The 18,742-nt window shown below is 39.1% G+C and overlaps 1 protein-coding gene across 1 annotated transcript in view; it reads right to left on the bottom strand.

The window, feature by feature from the left end:
- Positions 1-18,742, bottom strand: part of Ireb2 (iron responsive element binding protein 2) — a 46,813-nt gene that overhangs the window by 20,077 nt on the left and 7,994 nt on the right. The window contains exons 3-10 of the mRNA XM_038322002.1: positions 11,037-11,202; positions 10,116-10,253; positions 8,248-8,466; positions 6,416-6,485; positions 5,713-5,896; positions 4,563-4,702; positions 1,421-1,592; positions 148-245 (exon numbers count right to left, since the gene is read on the bottom strand). Coding sequence (XP_038177930.1) covers positions 148-245; positions 1,421-1,592; positions 4,563-4,702; positions 5,713-5,896; positions 6,416-6,485; positions 8,248-8,466; positions 10,116-10,253; positions 11,037-11,202 — 1,187 coding nt within the window. The remainder of the gene's footprint in view (positions 1-147; positions 246-1,420; positions 1,593-4,562; positions 4,703-5,712; positions 5,897-6,415; positions 6,486-8,247; positions 8,467-10,115; positions 10,254-11,036; positions 11,203-18,742) is intronic.

The raw sequence follows: 18,742 nt of genomic DNA, 5'->3' as shown, positions 1-18,742 counted from the left end.
ACAAATCTGCATTTAACTTAAGAACTCTAAGGGGTACAGCACCCAGTTACCTAGCTACTAAGTATTTAGAACTAGGATTCAAACCAAAGTGGTTATGCACAAGCACTCATCCTTCTTATTACTCCTAGGAAAGTTACTTTCATATACCTGAGAATATTCAGGTTCTGAAGAAGTCTCATCATTTCGAAACAATTTCACAGCTTTAAGGTATTTTTCCATTGACTCAAGTTTGGTTTTGTCAAAACCTAAAAGAGAGAACAGTAAAATAAGATGTAGTAAAGAATCCTGAGACCCTAAAGATAGGATGTGAAACTACACTGGAGGGCAGGTGCCAGTTACTTACGTGTTTACTTGACCTTGTCTTCTGCTCTACTTACCAGAGTCCAGACTGCATGAGGGAACCACATGGGCACACTACATGACATATATGAACGGATGGGCTGACAACCCTCCCTGAGCCCACAGCTGACATTCATGTAAGTAAAGTCTTCAGGATTCCAGGCCTCAGCTTGTGAACGGGGCAGCTGAGGCCCTAGATACAAAGCATCAAGTTCTTCCTGCTGTGCCTTGTTTGAACTCCTTGACCCACTAAAACCATGAGGCAATAAATGATTATTGCTAGGTTTGTTTTTGATTGGCCAGGACCCCGTGGCATAAGACAAGTGCTCTACCACAACCAAACAGCCCGACCATTGTTTTGTAAGCCACAGAATTTTAGGCTAGTTTGCTAAATAGTTAAAAAACAAACAAACACAACAGCAGTATCCTAACTCGGATCAGTAAGTGAATAATGAGGTAAGCAGAGCTGGGGTGCAATAAGACAGTTTAACACTAACAAGGGTCAAGGGAGATGTGCTCATAAGGAACACACACCTAAGAGTAGGGTACCATCTTTCTCAAAAAAAAAAAAAAAAAAAAAAAAGCATTGCTTTTCTCGTGAATGCTCTACCATCAAATCCTGATGAAAAAGTTTTGCACTTTCCAGAAAACCCTCTTTTCAAGGGCCTGTTGATCCACTCACTGTATCATTCTGAAGGTAGCTTCTATAGTGATCAGGGTGACCAGACCCTCGCCAGTCAAGCTTCACAAAGATCTTGAACCTGAAACCCTACCCCATCTACTTCACACTCAAAAACTCTAGTCTGGTTTCTCCTCTACTAAACATAGATAGCAAGGCTGTTCTTTGTGAGGGAAAGGTGAAGTGAGTATCAATGTTTAAGTACTTCCTTTAACATGTTGTCTGTGGATCATAAGGGACTAGGGTTTGAGGACTCTTTTAGAGGTATCTATTGGGATTTGAGTGTTACTGCTTCAAAACAGGACAGTTTCATAAACATTCACTAGCATATATGACTGTAATTTGTTATAAAGTACTGTCAAGCAGCTATTTTGCAAATACAATCATTTTATATTCTCTTACCTGTATGTTCTAAATGTTGTAGTGTCACATTGTCAACAGGGAAAAAGCTGAGGATAGCACCATATTCTGGACACATGTTCGCTATAGTAGTTCGATCAACGATAGATAATTGTGAAACTCCACTTCCAAAAAACTCAACAAACTTTCCAGCCACTCCTACTTGTCTGAGGTGCTTTTAGGGATATGCAGAAACAACACAATATCAGCAATGATAAAATTAGCATGGATTTCTAACCAATACTAATGATAAGGTCTTTTATCGTATGGAACAAACTCATTTCAGTTTTACTGGTATTTTAAGATAAGCAGTAAATAGAAGAGTGGTCTGTGTTTAAAAAAAAAAATGAGCTGGGTATGGTGGCCAGGTACACCTTTAATCCCAGCTCTTGGGAGGCAGGGGCAGGTGGATCTCTACAACAGCTACATGGTGAAACATTGTTTCAAAAACATAAAAAGCAAAAAAATCCCTGATGCTCAGAAAAACAATTTTAATATTAATGCCTCTGAAATCAGAGATATCTTAGACTCCTCAGGATGCCTACATAGCTGGCAAGCACTTTTTCTTCATAACAGTACATAAAACAATGGTGTTCTAACCACTGCTGGCATCCTATGAAGTTTATGAAATACTAGTATACTTATGAGAGACACCATATAGTGAACTTAAAACTGTATGCTGCTATACAAAATTCTTCAAATTATTAGTATCGGATCAAATATTTACAACAACAGTATTATAATTCATTTTGGTCAGATTTAACACGATTTAAAACTGAATTCCTCCAAAAATTTATTCTTCATTACTACCAAGTAACTAAAACAACTTCTAATCTTAGTTTGCTTTTATTATTTATTTTCTTTTTACTTTACAAGTGTGGACACTTTTGCCTGAATATATGTTTATGAACCACATTTATGTCCTCTCACTGCAGAAGCCAGAAGAGGGTGTTGGATCTCCTGTAACTGGATTCTAGGTCCCTGATCTCAGTTTTTAAAGATAAAAATTAGGGGAGCTGAAGAGATGGCTCAGTGGTTAAGAGTATGTACTTCTCTTCCAGACGATCTGAGTGTGACTCCCAGCACCCACATTAGGTAGTTCACAATGGTCTTTTAATTACAATTCCAGAGGCCCTGACACCCTTTCCTGGCCAGTGTGGACACAGCATTCATGTACACAAATGCATACATGAACTCAGACATATGAATAATTAATATAAAAAAATAAAATATTTGAAAAAGAAAAGAAAAATAAATTAGGTTAAATGTTATCATCTTTAAATATGTACTTGGGAAATAAGATGGTTAATTCTATAAAGACCATAAAAAGAGAGGAACCTCAACAGAGAAATAATATATCCAATAAATACACATAATAGTTAAGAATTCTCTCACAATAAGCTGTCAAATCACACAAACAGTAATACTGTCAAGCAAGAACAGACAGAGGGATTGAAAGTAGTGTGTTTATAGGAACTCTCAAGAACTAGTTCCTTTAAAATCGAAGATGGGAATAAATTGTGCACTGTTCCTTTAGAGAAAAAGAATCACTATCACTACTGAGAAGATGGCACTGCTCTTTCACCTTGAGGAGCAGCTTCAAAGTTGTCTCATCAATAACTTAGACAACACTGCTGAGGAGAGCAACCCACACTGCAATTATGAGAGACGCCATGTCTCAAGTGCAACTATTTTTCAAATGGAACTTAGTGAAAAGTAGAAAAACTAGACTGCAATATTACAACTTAATATTCAGCATCCTAAACATATATAGAGCCAGCACTACCTCAAAGTATGTGCAAACAGACAATGGGTAAGTCTGACACTATCACATTTCTACCACAGACTGTTCCAAAGCATTACCTAATAATTTTTTTTTGTCTTGAGCTTTTTTATTTCGGGGGGGAGGTAAAAAATGGGGAGGAGGGTCAGACAACTCAGGGTGCTGAGGTGCCTCCCACCAAGGCTGATGAGCTGAGTTTGGTTCCTCAGATCCACACAGAAGAAAGCCAATTTCTGAAAGCTGTCTTCTGACCTCCACATGTAAGTCACGGCACCCATATGTACCCACACTCATACACAAATATATAATATAATAAAAATGCTTTTGTAACCTGGGGATAGACACTGGAGAAATGGCACAGTTGGTAAAGTGGTAGAACTGTTGGCCTTGTAAGCACGAGGGCCTCAGCTTGACACCCAGAACCCGACTTCAAAAAGTCAAGCACGGCAGCACATGCTGTGACCCAGTGCTGGAAAGTCAGAGAGGTGGATCCCTAGCCAGCACAGCCTACTTAGAGAGGTCCCAGCCCAGGCCAATGAGAGACTCTGTCTCAAAACAAAGGCACCAAAATTACAACTATGGGTGATGCCTCTTGCACTTGCAAAAGCATAAACACGGATATATACATACACATGCACACACAAAAATTATTTTTTGGAGTCTGGCCTTTTATTTTATGATCCTCTTGTCTCAGCCTCTTGAATGCTGGGATTATAGGCATGTGCACCACACCTGACTTCTTAATTAAAATGCCAAGTATTACATTTTGTTGTTGCTTGTTTTGTTTGTTTGTTTGTATGTATGTATGTATGTATGTATGTATGTATGTATGTATGTATGTATGTCCTGGAACTTGATATACTGAACAGGTTAGCCTCCAATTCACAAAGAGCTACCTCCCATGTGCTGGGATTAAATGCCTGTGCCGCCACCACCACCTGGCTTAACATAACATTTTAAAAATCCAAGTGGTCAACAAGTTATTTATTGAGGCAATAATGAATAATTGTCAAGGGCAAGGACTCCTGGGTCTGAAGACTTGGTCTACTACTTAGTATTGAGCCCTGTGCTCTTTTGATAAAATGATTAGGCTGTATGTATTTTCTTCTCAATTAAAATAATTACAACAGTAACTCACCCATAAGCTTACAATAAAGCTATTTAATAAATGTGTTGACAGGTAGCAAGTACATAATGACCTTTTATGTATTTCCAAGTATATATTATGTTACATTTAATGTAATTACTATGGTAACTTTATGATATAGCTAGTAATGTGAGAACTAAGGATGGAAGCATAAATTCAAATCTGGGCTCTCATGGGGCTGCTCCACTTATGTAACAACTAATATTTGAGCTTACCTTTGTGATGCCAAGGACAATATCTATGGATGTAACAAAAGCATTGGACGAGCCAGTTAGCTCACATCCAACCACCTCTGGTAAAGTAAGAGTAACTGGCAGGCCAAGCATAACTGCTTCTGTTTCAATGCCTCCAACTCCTGTTAAGAAGGACAAGTACATCAGCAAAGGACATTTAACGACAATTCAGATTAGTCATCTTCCATTTTAAAATCTCCCACATCTCACGAGTGTGACTCACACGGCATCTTATGAGGAGCTGCCACGTTACTGTCACTGTGGACTTTGGACCTGAACCCTTTATAAAGGATGACTCCACTTATTTAATTGAAAAAACTGGTATCTTTTTTATCCTAATATAAAATTGAAAAAGCATTTTCTGAGAATGTTAGGCACTGTTCAATGACCAACAAACACCTGGATAAGAATGCAACCCAGCTTGTGCCTTAGTCTCATGAACTGAAACTAAGAAAAAACCCAAGTTATAATACTCCATTTAAAAAAAAAAAAAGTACAGGGGCTGGAGAGATGGCTCAGTGGTTAAGAGCATTGCCTGCTCTTCCAAAGGTCCTGAGTTCAATTCCCAGCAACCACATGGTGGCTCTCAACCATCTGTAGTGAGGTCTGGTGCCCTCTTCTGGCCTGCAGGCATACACACAGACAGAATATTGTATACTATATATATATGAACAGTTCAAAAAAAGTACAGACTGGCAGACTGGGGTGCTTTTAGATTGATGAGATTCTACAAGGATTAGGGATTTCAAGAAGCAACTGTGCTTAATCTTGAAACAGTTGTACATAGGGATGGTGGGCAAGGCTGTGAGACATGAGAGATCATGAAGGACAGAACAAAATGACCTGACGGATTTTGGGTCTATAAAGGCAGCAGGGGATGTGACACCACAGCCACCATCAGCACTGCTACAGACCTCACCATTACCCAGTGTGGGAACTGCCTGACGGGTGCTGTGCTGGCAGTATACAATTTTTTTTTCATAAATCATCTTTACTATAATTCAAAAAATCTTAAGTCTGTTCCTTTGTTGCTATTATGAGAAACCGTCTCAAAGAGGATCTCTGGCCTCTGATAATATTCTTGGTATTCCTTCTTAAAAATAAACCAAATTATACTGAGATATTTACTTACCCCACCCAAGAATTCCCAATCCATTCACCATGGTTATATGAGAGTCTGTGCCAACTACGCTGTCTGGGAAGAGCAGGTCCTTTTCTTCAAAAACTACTCTTGATAAATATTCTAAGTTCACTTGATGGGCCATTCCAGTTCCAGGAGGGATGACAGCAACATTCTTAAAAGCTCCTGAGCTCCACTATAATGTGTTTGGATTTAAGAGACACAAGTGTTAGTACACTGTGTAACTTTGTATTCATAATCAAGATACAAATAAATACTGACACTATAATGTTCAATATGGTCTGCTCCAAATTTATAATACTAAAAATACACAAATATTGAGCCTATGTATTTTGAAGATCATTAAAACCAAATTAAGCTGGGCACGATGGTGTTTACCTATAATCCCAGCACTTGGAAGATGGGGGCAGGAGAAATCAGTTCATGGCCATTCTCAACTATGTATCAAATTCTAGGCCAGGTACCGTGCTCTAAGACCCAAGGAAAGCCAATGAACAAGACTGTGGATGGCTCACTTAAAATACGGCCATTATTTTCATTATTTTTATGCCAAATATAAAGGTTTCCAAAATAATATGGTAGAAGAAAGTTCCATGATTATAAAGCTTTTATTAAATACAAGTTTAAATATTGAAAACTGTACAAGTTTAGTATTTTATAAATGTTAATCAAGAATTCCTCAAATCATTTATACCTTAAAAAACTGAAGCCTCTCTCGATTTCTGCCGAATTCTATTTCTTGATTTTTTAACACTGTCTCAGGTCTAAAAGGATGAAAAGCTGGTATTAAATACATGTACTAGTAAAAACTCATTTGCCTTATGTCTAAGTCTTCATTCTCACACATTTAAAAAAATGCCCATAAGTATTTTCAGTTCCTTTTTTCCAGATTATTTTCTCTCTCAACAAGAAAGTCCTTTCTGCCTGACCCAGCACACAAGACAGCTATGGAATTATTATTTTACTGAGTACAACAGGCAGCTTCCACATCAGCGCTCAGACTGCTGTGGGAAGCCAGTCAGACCATGATAAAAGTAAACTAAATTGTGCTAGAAAGAACAGGGTAGTGAGTGTGGTCAGAGAAAAGTGTGCACATTATCACTCCCTTGGCTTTTGTGCCAGTTAAAACAGGTAGATGGGAACCGGCTTACATCTTTAGAAATAAAAATACCACATTAAACACTTTATTCTACAGTTATATAGAAACAACTTTTAAAAAAATCAGGAATTTTTGAGGATGGATGGCTCCTAATTAAGACAGCTTACTGCTCTTGCAGAGGACCCAGGTTCAGTTCCCAGCACCTACATGGTATCTCACAATCACCTGTAACTACAATTCTAGGAATTCTGATGCCCTCTTTTGGCTTCTGAGGGCTCCTGCATGTTTGTGGAGCATTTAAACTTATGCAGGTATAAACATTACATACAAAATAAAATAAAGATTTTGTTATATCAGTCATTTTTAATCAGTAAGCATTGTCAGAATGCTACTTTGTATATAAAAGGTGTTACTCTCTTATGTCAACACACCCAGCCATGGCAGGAAATGGGTATTAAGGAGTTATTACATAAAATTATTAAAACCATACAGCAAAGGAATCAGAATACATCTAATCCTTAGAAAGGATGTAGGATATCACTATAACCTAAAGTTTTATAAATAATACTAAACCAAGATTTTAGAACTAGACTGAAGTTGAAGATTCAAATCAGATTCAATTCAAAGACAGACAAAATTACTGCATCATTTTGGCATTTACCATGTATATGTGTGAATACTTTTTCTAGCTACTTAAAACTTTAAATGTTTTAATACTTCTTAAGCCAAAAGTATTTTTGTTTATTATATTTGTTTTTATTTTACTTTTATGTGTATGTGGGTGACTACATATCTGTGTACCATATGTATGAGGCGACCACAGAGGTCAGAGAGGTATCTGATGCCCTGGAATTGATGTTACAAATGGATGTAAACCACTGTGGCTTCTGGGAATCAAATTCCAGTCCTCTGCAAGAGCAACAAGTGTTCTTAGCTATTAAACCATTATCTCTCCAGCCCTGTTTACTAATTTTTTTAAAAAAAAAGTTAGTAACTGACTAGTAAAGAGCAACAAAAAAAAATTGCAACTTTATAGCGGGTAAAAATGGTGGCGCACATCTTTAATGACAACACCTGGAAGGCTGGGGCAGGAAGAATGCCTAGAGCTCCAAACCAGCCCAGCTCTAGAAAGCAAATGAGAAGGTAAGTTGTGAAAGCAATGCAACAGGAATCAGAAGTATGATATTAACTAAAAAATAACCTGGCAGCGAAAATATTTTTTTTTTTTTTTCTTTTTTCTTTTTTTGGTTTTTCGAGACAGGGTTTCTCTGCAGCTTTTTTTAGAGCCTGGCCTGGAACTAGCTCTTGTAGACCAGGCTGGCCTCGAACTCACAGAGATCCGCCTGCCTCTGCCTCCCGAGTGCTGGGATTAAAGGCGTGCGCCACCACCGCCCGGCTCGAAAATATTAACAGAAACAATGTCATACTCAGGCACTGGCTGCAAATGAAAAGGACACAGGATGGGCGTATTCTCAATTTGTGAAGAAAATGTTCCTGAGTTTCGGCTTAGTTCTCCAGAATCACACGATCCGCGGCAGGTAGTCTGGCCTCGGCACGGAAGCTTCTTGGGCTGCACTTTAAGTGGAGAGAGCTTTCCTGCTTTCTGTAGGTCACCACCTCCAGGATTTGGTGCATTCTGTATTGCACTATTATTTCAAAAAGGAAACAAAATAATAAAGTACAAGTGAAAGAAACTTGAGCTTTAAAAAAAGATTCACATCAGTGAGTTAATGATGTCTGAATGCTGTGTAGTAGTTTGAATGTAATTGTTCCCCATAATCTCATAGGGAGTGACACTATTAGGAGGTGTAGCATTGTTGAATGGGTATGGCCTTGTTGAAGGAAGTGTGTCACTGTGGGGTGGGTTTTGAGGCTTCCTCCGCTCAAGATACCATCCAGTGTCTCAGTCAACTTCCCAGTGCTTACAAGATGTAGGACTCTCAGCTACTACCCCAGCACCGTGTCTGCCAGTCAGCCGCTAATGCCCCCCATCATGACGATGATGGACTGAACCTCTGGTGGTAAGCAAGCCACCCCAATTAAATGTTTTACTTATAAAAAGTTGCCATGGTCATGTTATCTTTTCACAGCAACAGAAACCCTAAGACAGGCTTATATTTAGCTTGATGTTAGAAAAGCATTTCAGATTATAAAAGAGAAAAAACAAGGTAGGATAGTGGCACACTTGCCATCTGAGGCAAGGGGACTGACAGGAATTCAAGGCTCACCGTGGCTGCACAGTAAGATACTGTCTCAACTCTCTCCACCACACTAAACCGAAGTAGTTTCTGTTCATGAAGGTAAAAACATAATCCCAAACACCTCATATAATCACACACCTCCCCAAGAGCGGATGTAAATTTCTTCTAATTTGACATGCTAGAGGAGAAGAGAGTTCTTTAAGACACAGAATCTCCCCATGTAGTTGTAGCTGGCCTGGAATTCCCCACTAGACCAGGTTGACCTTGAACTCAAGAGAGCCACACCTATCTCTGCCAGTGCTATGATTAAAGCCACATCTGACATAATCATTTTTAATGTTCTATACTAATATGAGTAACTCCGAGCAAATACAATATACTCTTTTGACAAAAGGTCTTAAAGAACATACAGTTTTATACAGGGTATTGATTTCTTTCATGAGTTAGAGTAAATTTCAGTATTACTCCACTACTCTAAGAAATGTAAAAGACTGCTGGCAGAGACCAGAAAGCTTCTCTAGCCTTCCCTTGGCCAACTACGTTAGAAATACACGAAACTTACTTCAATGGAAGGAAGACAGCATTTTCAATCACCAGTTAAAGGAAAATTCTTAGATTCTCTAAAAGGTAAGTAAACTAAAAACCAAAAAGGAACTGAAGCTGGCTGTGTTGGTGCATGCCTGGTACTCTACTGCCTGGGAGAGGAAGAGACAGGAGTTTGAGGACGCCTGGTTTATAAACAGGGTTCAAGGCCCATAAGAGCTAAATATCAAGATCCCGACTCAAAAACAAAAACAAAAGAGAGAGAAAAAAAACTTAATTCAGATATTCAGATATCCATTCCAAAAGCAGGTCATAAGCATAAACATTTCCATCAAAGATGGTTAACAGTAATACAAAAATATGAAAACAGCTTTAAACTCAAAGTACAGAAAATTACACTAATCCAAGTCCCATTGTTTTTTCTTTAATGTACAAGTCAGTTCTGAGCACAACAGGCTTTACTCTGTGCCAGAGCTATTACTCCTCTACCTCCACACTACCCACTTCCAGTTAACTAGGGTGACTTTTCACACATGTCTGTACTGCAGTACCATTTACTGAAGTCGATCTGTAAAGAATGGTCAACTGTGAGATCTGTTGGACAGGCAGGGTGGACTTTCTTAGGATCTCCTCCAAGACTTTTTACTGCCTCCCTCATAGCAGCAAAATCCACCATCGCTGGTATTCCACTGAAAAATAAAGAACAATCCAATTATAGGTCTAAATGCTTAATACTCACTTGCTTCCATTTTAAAAACCATCTCTTTTTAGCTGTGTGTTTATTTTTGATAATGTACTTCTGATTTACAGTTAGATATACCCCCTAGTTTAATGAGAATCAACACCAATAGTATCTGAGAACTTTAGGAGTAGAACTGCCAACATCAAAAGAGATGACTTTTGGAGGTCTAAGTGAACACCATAATTGGCTGTGCAACTCTCTCCTCTAGGCCCTTCCCCCACAGCCCTTGCATTATCTCAAAGCTATTCATAATAGCCTTTACCTTTTATATTTGTCCATCTGCATATATATATGTAAAACAAATATGTACCAAATGACTTCAATATTTTTCATACTGAAGATACCACTCAAATATGACACACTGATGATTACAGAACAGTAACACATGCATTAAGCAGCAACGTACTAGAGATACCACACATCAGTGGCACATAAACTAGGCTTGTGTGAGTGGATGAGGGGGACATTCTCCAACATTTTAGTTCAAGATTCCAATAAATATCCCATAAACAGTCAGATCAGGAAGGGCCAGTCTTGAAGGGTGCTGTAAAGAAATGGTACTTTATTGTGAGATGGAAGGCTGCATATATGGAGAATGAATGATATAACTTAAGAATTTTAAACAAATCGGTCCATACTGAGGATTCTACATGTGGAAATGAGGCCACATCAAGTTAGAGACAAATGCACTTACAATACAAAGTAATATAAAAATGAGGCTGTCACTCACGTAAAATCTTGAAGAACAACACGGGCAGGGAAAAAGGGCACTTCAACATTGCTTTGTTTGGTCTTCCAGTCCAAAATGTTCATAACATCTTCCTTTTTCATTAAAAAGCCATCACAATTTCGTACAGCAGCTTCCAACAGGACCCGTATTGAATAAGGCAGAATATCTGATTACAGACAAAAATACTACTATAACCAAGAGAACAGTCGTATCTACACATTGCAAAAATTACAACAGCAAATTCTTCAGTATAAATATAGAAAAGGATAGAGTATCTACTAATTACTAGAGTATTTCATACTAAAGAATGAAGACACCCCTGTTGTCCCAATTAGTCTTAAATGTAAACTTGACATAGTCTGGAGTAATCGATTGAGAAACTGCCTAGATCAAATCAGCCTGGGGGTTGTGTCTGGATTATCAACTATGTAGGAGGGCCTGGACCACTATGGGCAGTACGAGGTCCAGGCAGGCGGTCTTGGGTTGGAGAAGACAGTGAGCCAGAGTGCAAGCCAGAAAGCAGCTTCCCTCTATGGTTTGTGCTTCAAGCTCCTGCTTGAGTTCCCACCCTGTCTTTCCTCAAAAACAGGCTGTGACCTGGAAGCCTAGGATGAAATAAATCCTTTCCTCCCTTAAGTCACTTTCAGGCATGGCACTTGTTATAGCAATAGAATAAAACTAGAACACCTATAACATCTTCCAATGCAGGCACCAAGCAGAAAGAGTGAACTGGAAGGAGGGTGAGGCTACATACTCTCAAAAATCTGACTTCAGTGACATACTCCAATGACTCCAGCGAGACTGAGCCACCTCCCTCAACAGTGATAAAACGGGGAACCAAGCATTCAAATAACTGAAACTATCTATGGGAGACATTTCTCATTCAAACCACCACCACACACAAAATAATAGATAAATACATTATTTTAAAAGAATTGCAATGTTTATAATCCATAAGAGCCAACAAAAGGAGCCAAACAACATAATTTTGAACAGTATGATGTGCATCTGGTCATGGGCTAAGTAGACCAAACACCCGAAACACACTGGCAATCAGACTGCCTGGGCTTCTGAGTTGGCACAACAGAAACTGGAAAGCTATGTAGTAATGCTCCAAATTTTCAAGAATTATTTTTGTTCCTGAAATTTATAAACAGGTGAACAATGAATAAATCCATTTTATTTCCCAAGTATCTTCCTTTCTTAAGAAACTTGTGGAAGATATGCTTGTAGAAGAATTTTAAGTAGAGCCAGGCGGCGGTGGCGCACACCTTTAATCCCAGCACTCGGGAGGCAGAGGCAGGCAAATCTCTGTGAGTTCGAGACCAGCCTGGTCTACAAGAGCTAGTTCCAGGACAGGCTCCAAAGCCACAGAGAAACCCTGTCTCGAAAAACCAAAAAAAAAAAAAAAAAAAAAAAAAAAATTTAAGTAGAAAAAAGACATATAGATACTATTCTCCACATTAGCAAGATCTGACAGGAAAATGTGAAAAATGGAGGACAAGATAGAGTGTTGGCATGCCATTTCTTACAGCTGGCAAATAAGTGGCATAAGAAAGGTAGAATACAATTATGATCTGTGTTAAAAAGAATCCTTTCTGGGATCAAGACTTGGAACCCATGGGAAGAATCAGTCAGTCAGTGAGGAAGGAGAGAATGAGACAGAAATGGAAAGAACTCACCCCTCAGGTCTGACCTTTAATGTCAAGGAAGGAAAATCTATGATTCAATGTGCAGACAGTGGCCTTAACAATAGCCACTGTAGAAGAAAGTATAATCAGGGAACAGCCTCTGAACTGCTTGAATTAAGACAGCCTTTTTAGGAACTGGAGAGATGGTTCAGACTTCTCAAGCAAATGAAAGAGTTCCTCAGTCTGGCTTGTGAGGCTGTGGGACATGGATGTGACTGGGAATCTAAGTATCATGGGAAGCAAAGAACCTGAGTAATAAAACTACTCTTCCCTTCTTAAAACAAAAGCTGCATAAGCCGAAGCATAAGCAAAATCAGTCCCTAGGGGATTTACTAATATAAACCATGAAGGACACTAATACACCATCATAGTCCAGTCCCATGTATATCCGTCCCTGAAGACAATAAAAAAGGACAACCATTACATCTGGAATTGTGAGCAGCAGTATGTGATGCTCAACTTACTTGGGCCAGAGAGTTAAGAAATGAAGTTTTAGTGGCTTTGCTGAGCCCCATGGTAAGATGTGGTCTTTATGAAATAGAAAAGGCTCTAGGGGATCTAAATGATTTATAATAACATGCAAATCAATTTATAAAGTGCTAAAGCAACCAAGAGAGGATGACAGAAGGATAAAGCAGATAAAGGGCCTCTTCAGGTACCTTAAAGTGCATGTGCCCTGCTCTATACAGAGCTGGTATTCCTAGGGGAAAAACTGACAAGAAGTCAAACAGTACTTTGTGAGCCTCTGGACAACTTTAAAATCTGAGCAACAATTTATCAAGAAGTTAGGGTATGTGTGAAAAGACTCAGTTCACCTTAGGAGTGTACTTAAATTATTTAAGCTGGTGGTATAGCATATTAAGGAGTGGAGACTGCTTAAGAGTCCAACTATAGCAGAAAATGCAGCAGACGAGTAAGTTCCGCTCTCCTTTCCCTGGGCAGGATGAACACAAAAGCCGACACCATCTAGTTCATGAGGTATGGGGAGATACAGACACCCAATGACAACATCCAAGAAATTAGGATGAAATTAGGAGAAATTAGGATGGTTCTCTGGATTACAGAGACAAACGAATCATGCTGAACCCAAGATTGTTTTTTTGAGGAAACAATGGATAGAAATAATGGGTTTTATTTATTTATTTAAATAATGGATAATATTCCACGGGATACTGGAATTTGCTTATGTTAGTGTCTCTTTAGATGCTGAATCTAGAAGCAAATTGCCAATTTCATGGAAAGATGTAAGATATTGGTAGACCTTTAGAGACCCTGTCCACAGTCTCTGAAGAAAAAAGAAAAAAAGAAAAAAGTTTTACACAATACTAATTCCCAAGTGTATTACAGTTTTGAAAAAGCATCAGGAAAGACAGTAAAATCAGCAGTGACAGAATTTAAAGAAACTATGTGGGTGGAAAAATGAATGTCTAGAAGCCATAATTATTTAAAAATAAGCCACAGGCAGGTTACCTCCCTATAAGTTAAGTTGCTGGTCAGAGAGGCCCAAGTCATAAAAACTATTACTGCTGCTTTTGTTAAGTTCTTGTTGCTGCTTTAACTGAACAAGATGAAGAAATAAAGATGGAACTGAAACAAATGTTCCTTCCCTATCTCTGACATTATGCAGGCTCCGGTGGCAACTGTACCTGCTTGAGTATGGACCCAGAGCACTGTACAACCAACATGTCACTAGTAAACAGTGGCACTGGCTGTCACTGATTTCCGATTTAAAGCCCACTCCAGGAGGGGGCCTGTGGTTTTTTGTTTTTTTAATTTTATCTCTACTTTTTTAAAAAAAGAAAACAAACTATCATTTTTCATTATATACACCAATCCAAGTTCCCATTCCCTCACCTCCTCCCATTCTCTCCACTTATCCAGCCTGTGTTTGGTTTGTAAGCCAGGGCAAAGACCTGTAGCTCTGGAGGCCATATGCCCTGGTGGGAAGCTGCTGCTACTCTTTTGTTAAACAGATGTTATGTGCCTGTCAAAATGCCTTCTAGACATCCGTATTTACTCCTGCACTTACTACTGCTGTCTGTTGTAGAGGGAGTCTTTTATAATGTTTTGCAGTGGGTGGTAGTTACTGTAGAGACTCTACCAGTCAAACTCCCGAGAGTAAGTGACTGACTATTCCTATAGCATAGTGGCCCAGCGCTAAGCTATAAATGGGAGAAAACGAGACATGTACATTTCCCATTTCTATTCAAGGCTCAGGGAATAGTGCTACAGAAGGCACAGAAGAAATGGGAGAGGAGGAAGAGATGGGAGTGTTACGGAGCTGCATTCTTTATATTGAGACATTCTCTCCTGTAAAGAGGGAGGCTGAGAAGACTCAGGAAGGGTCACAAGGCCTTTCCTATTAGCAGTAAGCAATCGCTGGGAGAGCAGAGACTCTATCAGCTGTTATAAATATCCCATATTCCTGTAAGTAACTCAAATAACCCCCTGGTTCACCAAAGATGACTGAAGTGGTCTTTTTGGTCTGCTGTCTGGAGAAAAGAAGCATTTTTTTTTTCAATTTCCCCCAAGAATAGCCATACAATACTTAGCTTTTCTGCATTTTCAGTTAGTCTGTATTACTTCCCTTATTCAAGAACTGCTTTTTTAAACAAAAATAATTAAATTGAGACATATTTTGCATCTTATATTTTACCTTTTCCAAGTGAGCAATTTAATATTTTTTTAGTTCATCCCTGTTACATTATGTATCCACAGTTAACTTCTTTTACTAAGTGGTACTCCATTACTCACCAAATTGTGCTTCAGTTTACCAACTGTAGGAGATTTAGGGTGGTACAATTTTTAGCTCATATGAACAAGGGTTCCTAAGATTACCAATTTTGATTTTTCTTGTGCACATACATAATATAAAAACCAAAAAAAAAAAAAAAGAATACTATGTACAGAGGTTTGGCAGTTAAGAACACTGGCTTCAACAGGAACCATGTTCAATTCCTAGGACCCACAGACGGTGGCTCACAACCATCTGTGACTCTAACTCCAAGGGACCCAACACCCTCCTCTGGCCTTCACAGGCATCAGGCACACACATGGCGCACAGACATACATTCAGGCAAAATACCCATATACATAAAATAAAATAATAAAACATAAATACACATAAATCTTTTTAAAAAAGAACACTGTGTACATACAATAGCTAGGTCATATGATAAGTTTATGCTTAACCATTGATTCATTCATTCACTGGTGCTATTAAGAAGGGTTGAAACCTGGGACTTGTAGATGCTAAGCAAACATGCTCCCACTGAGCTACACCCACAGCCCAACTATCTTCTGAAGTGGTGGTATCCTTTTATATTCCCACCAGCAATGAATGAGGCTTCTATTTTCCATATCTTCCCTAATACTCATTTTGTCTCTGGCATCACACCCACCATGCCTAGTTAAGAGTTCTAATAGCCTCTCAACAAGTTAACAAAGTTAACAATTTTCTCTTTCAAACAACTTTTTCCATAGAGTCACAAAACAGCTCTTTGCAATTTTCTCCCCAGCATGTCATTTAAAGACAGTTTTCCATGCCTTCCAAATGATGTGCCAAAAGGCACTAAATTCCCTTTGTTTGTTTTCAACCTGTAGGTTGAGACCCCTTTGGCAAATTCTATCTCCAAAAATATTTACATTATGATTCATAACAGTAGTAAAATTAGTTATTAAATAGTAATGAAAATAATTTTATGGTTGGAGTTACCAGAACATGATGTATTAAAGGGTTGAGAACCACTACTTTAGAGCAAAGAGTAGACAATACTTATTGCCCATTTTAAAGATTCAGGTTCCATTAGTTCTCAGTTTCGCATAGCCAGCTTGTATTACAGGTATTACACAGCCCTATTCAACAACATGCCTGTTAAGAAACCAACACAGATATAGCCAACTTGTTAACTTATCTTCAAGTGGAGGCTGACTTCTCACACGTTAGTGGTCTCCCTAGAAGCTCTAGTCGCTACTGCAGCTTCAATCATGCCTATCTGCCCACCTTCACTCACTCCACCCCCATGTGGGGATCTAACCCATTCGACATCACCAATAATCCTAAAATATTTTCTGCAGATCAGATTGGTCTTCTAAACTCCATACCTAGTTGCGTCCCGGTAAGTTCCCACTCAAGTGATTTCCACTCTGCCCTGGCTCCTTACTGCCACCTCTGGTTTCACTTCCTGTCGCTATCATCCATTCAGACATCTATGTCAGCACAAGCATCGCAGCTGGGCTTGGGCACAGGCAAGATCAGAAGTTTAAGGCTGGCGTGGACTAGAGTAAAGTTCAAGGCCATCGTGGTAAACTTTTTGAAACTTTATCTCAAAATGAAAAATGAAGGAAGGGTCGAAGATAAGAGTTCAAATGAGTGCTTGCCTAGCACGCTCAAGGTCGTAGGTTCAATACCCAGTACAAGGAGTTTTTAAAAAGAAGCATTGTCTTTTCTTTTTGGTTTTTCAAGAGTGTTTTTTCTATATAACAGCCCTGGCTGTCCAGGAACTCAATCAGGAGACCGCTGACCTCAAACTCACAGAGATCCACCTGCCTCTGTCTCCTGAGTACTGGGATTAAAGGTGTGCCCCGCCACACCTGGCTTTGAAACAATGTTCCTGACCCATCTTTTTTGTCTATCACCACTCACAGTCCAAACTCCCACTACAAACTGTCAACCTTCAAGCCTGATCCACACTAGTATTTTCAAAATGTGGTCCCAGGGCTCCTGAGATTCTGGAATTCTTCCGAACAGCCAACGAGGTCAACTGAGACATTGTTTTCTCTTTCCCTTGTTAACATTTTGGCCTTTCCAGTGTTTTGTTTTTCTTATTGTGGTGGTGGGAGGGTTATGTGTCACATTATGATCGTGGAGAACAGAGGACAACTTGCTGGAGGAGCTGTTCTCTCTATCACCTGGGACCCAGGGATCAAATTCAGATCATTAGGCTTGGCAGCAGGTACCTTAACATACAGATATTTTGCATGCCCAATAGTGAAGCCCGGTAGTGGTGGCACACACCTTTAACCCCAGCACTTGGGAGGCAGAGGCAGACAGATGCCAGCCTGGTCTATAAGAGCTAGTTTCCAGGACAGACTACAAAGCTACAGAGAAACCCTGTCTTGAAAAAGCAAAAACAAACAAAAAACCCAATAGTGAGGCCAGGCTTAATAGCTCATGCCTATCATCCCAGCACTCAAGAAACTGAAATAGGATTTCCTTGAGATCAAAGCTGTTCTGGCCTAGAGTGAGACCCCCCCATCTCAAAACAGCAAAGAACAAAAGCCAAAACTGAGTGCTTGGTGACTCAAGGCAGTGGCACCAAACTGTACTAGTATTTATATGGTCTAATCACAAAAAGACCAATTTCATTTAAGATGTCATTGAAGAAGAGTGTTGATTTCTTAACATTTAGCTGCTAAAATCTTTTCTAATTCTGTGTGATGAAGTACATACACAGCCTTTCTGTTTAACATCAAAGTACAATGGCTGTGATGGATGAAAAGGCTATAAGGAAACTTGCTACTTGTAAGCTAATTAATAAACTTTAAGCTGGGTGGTGGTGGCACATGCCTTTAATTCCAGCACTGGGAGGCAGAGGGAGGCAGGCAGATCTCTGTGAGATTGAGGCTAACCTGGTCTACAAGAGCTGGTGCCAGGACAGGCTCCAAAGCTAGAGAAACCCTGTCTCAAAAAATCAAAACCAAACAAACAAAAAACACTTTAGAAAAAATACAATAATTGCCTAATTGCCTGGAGAAAAACATCTGTGATACTATTAAGAGTTCAAGTAAAATGATTTTTTCAAGTTTTTATTTTTTTTTATTTTTTTTAAACATTTATTTATTATGTATACAATATTCTGTCTGTGTGTATGTCTGCAGGCCAGAGAGAGCACCAGACCTCATTACAGATGGTTGTGAGCCACCATGTGGTTGCTGGGAATTGAACTCAAGACCTTTGGAAGAGCAGGCAATGCTCCTAACCACTGAGCCATCTCTCCAGCCCCGATTTTTTCA

This window comes from Arvicola amphibius, chromosome 3 (genome assembly GCF_903992535.2).
Source record: "Arvicola amphibius chromosome 3, mArvAmp1.2, whole genome shotgun sequence".
Taxonomy (NCBI): Eukaryota; Metazoa; Chordata; class Mammalia; order Rodentia; family Cricetidae; genus Arvicola; species Arvicola amphibius.
Note: the sequence above shows the minus strand (reverse complement) of the source record. Positions and strands in the feature narration are given on the sequence as shown.